This window comes from Eurosta solidaginis, chromosome 5 (genome assembly GCF_040869045.1).
Source record: "Eurosta solidaginis isolate ZX-2024a chromosome 5, ASM4086904v1, whole genome shotgun sequence".
Lineage (NCBI taxonomy): Eukaryota > Metazoa > Arthropoda > Insecta > Diptera > Tephritidae > Eurosta > Eurosta solidaginis.
The window spans coordinates 251,843,597-251,852,728 of NC_090323.1; the positions used below are offsets into that span (position 1 = coordinate 251,843,597).

The 9,132-nt window shown below is 34.8% G+C and overlaps 1 protein-coding gene across 1 annotated transcript; it reads right to left on the reverse strand.

Moving 5' to 3' along the window:
* Positions 1-1,232: 1,232 nt before the first annotated feature.
* Dis3l2 (Dis3 like 3'-5' exoribonuclease 2) lies at positions 1,233-8,677 on the reverse strand. Its single transcript, XM_067789785.1, has 4 exons — positions 7,115-8,677; positions 5,623-7,048; positions 5,430-5,549; positions 1,233-2,649 (listed from the first exon to the last, which is right to left on the reverse strand). The coding sequence occupies exons 1-4, from the start codon at positions 8,526-8,528 to the stop codon at positions 1,944-1,946; spliced, it is 3,666 nt and encodes a 1,221-aa protein (XP_067645886.1). The 5' UTR covers positions 8,529-8,677; the 3' UTR covers positions 1,233-1,943.
* Positions 8,678-9,132: the final 455 nt, after the last annotated feature.

The window sequence follows — 9,132 nt, forward strand, 5'->3', positions numbered from 1 at the left end:
AAACACATTTCAAAAACGTAAAATTCAAATTATTTGATAAATGAAAAAATAATGTGTTTTTCACATTTTAAAATGTAAAAAACACCTTAGTGTTTTTTCCGTGTAGATGACTTTTAAATTAAATTTTTTTCTATTCGATCAGTTTCTTTCTTTTGAATTTTATATACGTATACGTTAGATCTCATGCATAGGCTCAAAAAGCATGAATTCTACTTATTCCTGAAGGAGGTGCTTCAGTTCATGCATAGGCTCAAAAAGCATGAATTCTACTTATTCCTGAAGGAGGTGCTTCAGTTTTTTTTATCCATTTATCTATTATTAATATTACAGGTATGCGATTCTGTGGCTTTTCCTAATGTTAACATGTTGTTGAAAATCTTGTGTACGCTTCCAGTAACAACGGCAACGAACGAGATATCTTTTTCAACTCTTAGGCTGATTAAAAACTATTTGAGAAACACGATGAGTGAAAATCGATTGAATGGCTGTGCTTCACTAAGCATCCACCGGGATCAAATTGTTACCGTTGATGAAGTTTTAGGTGAAATGGCAAAGAAAAGTCGACGCATGCGCTTGAGTTTTTAATGTAACCTTTTTCATATCATATTCTAAATACACGTACTTTAATGTTAAAGCTAAAGACAACACTTTTTTTTTATTTATTTAACTAAAAAAAAAAAATTGTTTGACCCCAGGCAATTTTCTGGCTACGCCCCTGATTTAGTGTGTTTTTATTGAATAACGGCAGCTTAATCGAATCAATTGGTCTGAGACGTATTTTCACATAATTTTTTCCCAAATATTTCCTCGCAGAGGAGGACCGTAGCCAACGTCGAGAGACTGACGGTAATCGGAACGAAAAGGAGAAAGACAAAAGTGGAAGGAAAATTAAAAAAAGTCAAAATTTAAAGTAAATTTAAAAATAAATATAAAAGTAATTGCAGAAAAATAGTACAAAGGAAAATAAAAGTATTAGCAAGTAAAGGCAAAAAAAAAGCGAAAAAAGGAGTATTTCTCTTAGATTTGATTAGAAAAAAAAGTGAACCAAAACTATAGAAAAATGGTAAATAGAAAAATAAAAAGGAAGCGAATGAGAAAAGATGAACTTTCAATTAGAAGGAGGAAAAGGTCGAATGAGAAATAAATTTGAGTTTTAAAAAACATTGGACAATAACACACCTAAGACTATTTTAAACTGTTAATTCTAACAATCAAATGAAAATCAATTAAAATGCTTTGATGCTCTTTTCGTTTGTATTCGGTTCTCAAATTCGATTTGTTTGTAAAAAATCGCTAAACTATATGAAATAGCTTAAAATATAAATACATACATACAAAAATTGTGGTAGTATTTAATTGTTTATTTTAAGATCACAAATTTCAATGATTTGTTTTCACTTATGCAATATACGATTTTTTGGTCGATTAATAGATAGTTTATATGGCATACAATTTGTGTGCGCACAAGACGTGCGCATATGTCTATATTTCTTAACAGCACTGTACATATGTATACCTCTAGGGAAAGCGAGTTAAAAACAACCGTTTAAACTACATATCAACAAATTGTTTTAATTACATACAAAATGTGTCTTGGTTTAGTTGTTTTTAAACAAAATTTGTACATTTACAAAAATATTACAAGAAATGTAAGAGGAAATAATACACATTAGCTACCAAGAAGTTGGCAAATCAAATTGAGTCATAGATATAAATATATACATAAATATGTATGTATGTAGCTTAACCACATTCACCATAAAATAGAGTACCTCATATTCGGTATTGAAATATTTTTTGTATAATCCAATCGCAAAAATTTGTTTGTTTTGTTAATGAAAGTATTATTTGAAATATTTGTCATGTTTAATTTTTTTTGTTCACTTTGAAAAACTCACCATGTTTTGTTAAAGGAATTTGATTGAGTGTATTGGTCAATTTTATTAATTTTCGCTATCATGCCTAACGGCGTAAACACGTGTCTCAACATGATTTTTATTATTACTGTTGTTGGTACATTGTTTCGTTTTCAATTTACTATTTTTTTTGTCTTCTTGTGGTTGTTGAGTTTGCGCTTCATTCAACTCATGTTGTTGTTGCGTATTACGCTGTGATGTACGACGTTGCCTACGTGAGCCACTACTCTCACTTACCGAATTATTAGCACTACTACCAGTTAGTTGTTGTTTCTTCTTGGATATTTCTATACTATTAATTTGACGTTGCTTTGGATCAGGCGAAACGAAAAATCCACAAACCCTATCATCCCAAATAACTAGTTTTACATCGATCGTGGAGAACAATTGCAATTTAACTGGTGGAGTTTTTGAATTACGCTCGGCAATCAATACATAACCAGGAGCATTTGAAGTATCAACTAATACTTTCTGTATTTTAAAATTAATACTTATTAAGTGTCCAGTATCAATAGTAACCACATTTAAAAGATGTTGAAATATTTCCGTAACCACAGCGCGTAAAGTGATTGATTGTTTTTCTTTAATATAACGTTTAAAGAAAAGATTAATCGATTCATCGCCAGCACTTTTGGCGTTATATTTTTGATCGTTGCAAACTTTGGCAAGCATATGCAATTCATCTGGTGTACGTTTGGGTGGTGGCGCGTAGTCCAAAGCAGCGGCGAGTACTCTACAAATTAAAAAAATAAATTGCAATTTTTACAATTATTTTGTATTATTACACATCGCACGTTTTATTGTTAACCGATTTAACGCTATATTTTGATTTTTGGGGAAAAAGCAAATAAAACTTTGTCATATAAGATAGTTGAATTTTCCAGCTAACTTCTAGGAAACCGCCAAATTTTATCGGAACAGCTTTTCGAATAGAATTCGAAAAATATGTTCACAATTTTTTCGAATTCAAAAAACAGGACATAACTGAACAATTTTGGATATATGTAGATATAACCGTAAAACAACTTAAATATCTTAATAAAATGTTAACAAAATTTTTACATTAAATTTGAAATCGTTCTGCCAGACATTATTTTTTGTTTCAAGGAAATATTTACGTCTTTATATACGAGTCACTTCCATACATGAAATATTAGGTGTGTAAATCCACGTATCCTAATAGAAAGATCGTAGCTAAAATTTTTTGTTAACAAGAGCGTATCGCTCGTTTTATTGTAAACTGATTCAACTCCAAATTGTGGAACTTTACAAAAAAAACTTTGTTTGCGTTTTTCCCAAACCATTAAATTTTGGATTACATCTGTTCACAATAAAACGTGCAGTATTCTAAAGGCCGTATCTCAGCGAAGTCATTAATAAAGTCGTATCTCAGAAGACCGATTAACCTCTTTAACTGAAAAAATTAATTTTTTGACGGAGGAGTATAAATTTAATTTAGTCGTAAGGACTGTTAACAAATCTTTATGTAACGACCTTTCTATTAGGATATCTAGAAATACAAACAAGTAAGGAAGGTTAAGTTCGGGTGTAACCGAATATTACATACTCAGTTGAGAGCTATGGTGACAACATAAGGGAAAATAACCATGTAGGAAAATGAACCGAGAGAAACCCTGAAATGTGTTTGTATGACATGTGTATCAAATGAAAGGCATTAAAGAGTATTTTATGAGGGAGTGGGCCATAATTCTATAGGTGGACGCCATTTAGGGATATCGCCATAAAGGTGGATCAGGGTTGACTTTAGAATTTGTTTGTACGATATGGGTATCAAATGAAAGGTGTTAATGAGTATTTTAAAAGGGAGTAATCCTTAGTTCCATAGGTGGAAGCCGTTTCGCGATATCGCCATAAAGGTGGACCCAGGAGTGACTCTAGAATTTGTTTGTACGATATGGGTATCAAATTAAAAGTATTAATGAGGGTTTTATTTAAAAGGGAGTGGTATAGGTGGTCGCCTTTTCGAGATATCGCCATAAAGGTGGACCAGGGGTTATCGCCATAAAGGTGGACCAGGAGTGGCTCTAGAATGTGTTTGTACGATATTGGTATCAACTTAAAGGTATTAATGAGAGTTTTAAAAGGGAGTGGTGGTAGTTGTATATGTGAAGACGTTTTCCAGATATCGACCAAAATGTGGACCATGGTGACCCAGAACATCATCTTTTGGATACCGCTAATTTATTTATATATGTAATACCCGCCAAGATTTCAAGGGTTTTTTATTTCGCCCTGCAGAACTTTTTCATTTTCTTCTACTTAATATGGTAGGAGTCACAACCATTTTACAAAGTTTTTTCTAAAGTTATATTTCGCGTCAATAAACCAATCCAATTACCATGTTTCATCCCTTTTTCGTATTTGGTACGGCATTTTTTTCATTTTTCGTAATTTTCGATATCGAAAAAGTGGGCGTGGTCATAGTCGGATTTCGTTCATTTTGTATACCAAGATAAAGTCGTTCAGATAAGTACGTGAACTAAGTTCAGTAAAGATATGTCGATTTTTGCTCTAGTTATCGTGTTAACGGCCATGCGGAAGGACAGACGGGCCCATTTGGCCCATTTTCACAGAAAACAGTTAACGTCATAAAATCTATGCGCCTACTAAACTTTAAAAGGATTGGTAAATTTTTGTTCGACTTATGGCATTAAAAGTATCCTAGACAAATTAAATGAAAAAGGCGGAGCCACGCCCATTTTGAAATTTTCTTTTATTTTTGTATTTTGTTGCACCATATCATTACTGGAGTTAAATGTTGACATAATTTACTTATATACTGTAAAGATATTAAATTTTTTGTTAAAATTTTACTTTAAAAAAAAATTTTTTTAAAAGTGGGCGTGGTCCTTCTCCGATTTTGCTAATTTTTATTAAGCGTACATATAGTAATAGGAGTAACGTTCCTGCCAAATTTCATCATGATATCTTCAACGACTGCCAAATTACAGCTTGCAAGTTTTAAATTACCTTCTTTTAAAAGTGGGCGGTGCCACGCCCATTGTCCAAAATTTTACTAATTTTCTATTCTGCGTCATAAGTTCAACTCACCTACCAAATTTCATCGCTTTATCTGTCTTTGGTAATGAATTATTGCACTTTTTCGGTTTTTCGAAATTTACGATATCGAAAAAGTGGGCGTGGCTATAGTCTGATATCGTTCATTTTAAATAGCGATCTGAGATGAGTGCTCAGGAACCTACATACCAAATTTCATCAAGATACCTCAAAACTTACTCAAGTTATCGTGTTAACGGACGGACGGACGGACATGGCTTAATCAAATATTTTTCGTTCCTGATATTTTGATATATGGAAGTCTATATCTATCTCGATTCCTTTATACCTGTACAACCAGCCGTTATCCAATCAAACTTAATATACTATGTGAGCTCTGCTCAACTGGGTATAAAAATTGTAGGGTTTTGTATGGGAAAGGCTGTAACCAATTTCCAATAGAAAACTCGATAAATTGTATTTGCTTTTGCTTACCGGTGAACAAGAATATCGGGATAACGACGTATCGGACTCGTAAAATGTGTATAAATCGGTATAGAAAGTGCATAATGCCACAAATCTGCCTCTTCCGATTTCCCTTCACTGCAAAAGTACCTAAATAAAATTAAAACGTTAAGCAAATACAGGTTTTTTTATATACTCAAAATTATTTAACACAGCAACTCACTTGGCGCGCGCCATCGGTTTTGTCAGCAACGTACTCAAACAAGCATCCATTGCCGCGGGATCCTTTGCCTCCCGACACAATTTTTGCATACTGGCATATAATGTTTTCGAGCTAGTACAATCTAACTCCATACCCAAATTAGCCAATTTTTCACGCAAATTTTTCATTGATTTTGACAAAGGTGGCGCATGATTACGTAATATTGAAATATTTGGGAAACGGTCATATATAAAGCGTGCAACCGACTGATTCGCCAACAACATAAATTCTTCGATTAAAAAGTTTGCTTCTTGACGTCCATCAATTTCATAACTTAATGCTTCGCCAGTTGTTGGATCCAAATTGAAACGTATTTTTGGATTGTTAATTGATAATGCGCCACCATCATACCGCTTTTCACGCATTTTTTCTGCCATTGTATTTAAAATCTTAATACGCGAGCATATGTCCGATGCAGTAAACCCATTACAAATAGTTGGAAAATCATCAACGCCAAATTCTTCACTTGGATTATCGATAATTTTTTGTGCATGTTCGTAAGCTAATTGAACACATGAATTAATAACTGTGCGTGTGAAGCGTGGTTGACCAAGTATATCGCCACGCGTATTCATACGCCAAAAAACAGAGAAAGCGAATTTATCCTCGCCTGGCAGTAGAGAGCATTTAAAACACAATGTTTGAGGCAGCATGTGTATGACTTCATTAACTAAATAAATAGAGGTAGCACGTTTCTTAACTATATTATCCAATTCACAGTCTTCTACCAAATAATGCGATACATCAGATATATGCACGCCTACTTCAAATAAATCATCACCCAAGCGTTCTAGTGAGACTGCATCATCAAGATCACGCGCAGTAAGCGGATCTATAGTAATGATACATTTTTCACGCAAATCCTCACGTCCATGTAAATTTGTAGTAGAAATGGGTGGATCAGGTTGTGCGTATAAATCATTGAAACGCTGCTCAAAAGGTTTAATATTCTTCAGACCATTGTGTAGAAGTATAGCTTTTAGCTCAGCTTCCATATTCCCAACTTTTCCAACTGGTTGCACCAATTCACCAATACAATGACCATTTATATCAGTTTCAAGTATATGCGCTAAATAGAGCATTCCGCATACATCGGCCTTATTTTCGCTTGTTATGTGTGCAGCACACGACTCTACCGGGACATAAATCATTGGTACGCGCATATCATATGGCTTTAGTTTATAATAATTTGCTTCATCGTTTAATTTTGTTGAATTTTTGAATGAAATTGTGCCTACGACTTCACGCAAGTCGGTTTGTCTTACAATATTGATGACAAAGGATTTTGGGCAATTGTCGGGCACAGCAGCAGCACCAGCATCCAATTCAGTCCCATCTACTTCAGAATCAGGTGATTCAGTGTCTTCAAAAGGATCCTCATCATCAGCTGTGTTAGGTAAAATTAATAATCATTTATAAAAAGATTTGTGGAATCAACATATTAAAACATTACCCAAACAAAATGAATTATCTTTGCCGCCAATAATTGTAGATCCACCCTTTTCTAGATAATTTTCATTATTTATCTCCGTATCATTATCATTCTTTGTGATAGGCTGCTGTATAGTTGATGGTCCAGCATTCATTACAAAAGCGCGTACTATGTCACCCTCGAAAGCATAACGGCGCGCAACAGGCAACAAAATAATACCATCACGTTCTGCACCTTCGCGATCAGCCGACATGGTAATAAATGATTGTCGATTATTCTTGCGATTAATTCTGATCTCTTCTTCAACGATACGTCCGATACCAGCTTGAACTAATTTTTGGGCATGCGCCTCCAAGTCCTCAAAAGTACCTTTGAACTCCAAAAGTTCAGCCTTCTCCTTTTGCTCTGCTCCCAAATATTCACTGACTATAGTATTGATATATTTACTGAAGGATTCCAGTTCACTTGCCAAGTTTTTAGGTGGCTTCAATGACTTATTTTTACGTTTACGCTGTCCCCGCTTTCGTGCTGAACTCTGGGCTGCATCCGTGTTATTAGCAGCCGCTTTTGTTGATGTATCTTTTTGGGCTGCTACTGTGCTCGCACTGGACATATCGGATTCTTTTCTCTGTTTAGTTGTATATGCGGCGGCGACTCGACCGTTGCCTCCTGTAAATCTTGGAACTGCGCCAGTATTTGTTGCATCGGTGTTGATCGTTCTAAATAAGTTAACGTTTCTCAATTTTGGGCTATTTTGTACTATCGTTTGCACACTCCCTATGATCTGTGGATTTTTAATTGTCAATTGGCTGAGCAATTCCTGTAATCCTTCAACTTGCTCCTGCAGCTCTCGCCTTGAAGGACGTTGGGAACGTGAGGAGGAAGTGCTTGGTTTCGCAGCCACATCGCACTTAGAAGCTTGTGTTACAGCACTTGTACTCTGCGGGTGTTCGACGCCACCAGCAATGTTAGCATTCAAGGTCGCCATTGCTTTTGTTGCCAACTCATCGTTAACACTGCACATTTCTGATGATTGCAAAACAGCAGCTGTCTTTTGCTCTAACTCTTGTTGTTGAATGCCCAAAATAGCTCGTAAATTTTTGGTTTGTACATGAAGCATTGCTAATTGTTGAGTCAATACCGTTGATGTTCCCGTTGGAGGATTTTTAATAGACGCTTCCATCTGCTCCAAATTCCGATCACTTTTCTGTGATAGTGGAGTCTGCTTGTTACCAAACTGATTCATCTCTGCACTTTGCACACAGCTGGTTAGCTGAGTGCTAGGTAAATCTTGTACTGCTGTGTTTTTGTTTTCCGTGTCCTCGCTGCTCACGTCGTTTGTCCCTTGCAAAACAACTTTCTCCTCTTCCAAATCTTCACAAGCCTCATTGCGCAGATGCTGCTTTCCGCTTTCTTCGCCACAGTCGTTCTCCATTTCTGTAGTTTTAAGTACACTTGAATTTCGGCAAAATTTAGTTATTTTTTTTATAGATTGAAAGATAATTTGTAATTTAAATTTTACAAAACGCTTGCTAACTGGACTTTATTTTACTCAGCTTTCTGACGTTTTACAAAGTTGTGAAATGACAATAGAAAAGTTGATGAAATGCAATTCAACGCCGTCAAATTAATATCAAATTCTTGTATTTACATATGCCATCATCCGGAGGCAAAAATCCCGAGCCAGATAAAAAATTTTTCATGTAAATGCAATAACAACGATTTGAGCCAGATAAATCCAGATAAAAGTCTGGTTCAATTTGTGAGCCAGATAATTTGTTAATTACTTCCTTTGGTAAAAGTCGAGAGGTGTCAAAAGACGCGTATTAATGTCGAGAACAATAATCCGAAGGCGGAAAAGCAAATGTACTCTACAATTCGTTTATTTTATTTATTTACTATTTATTAAATATATTATTCATTGTAACCTTTTCTTAGCCATAGTCATTAGCTTTTAGTTTCAAGTTTAAATTGTTCCTATTTTATGCCTTTTACCGACTAGCACTATAGAATAATTTTTGCCAAATTGTTGTGCTGGG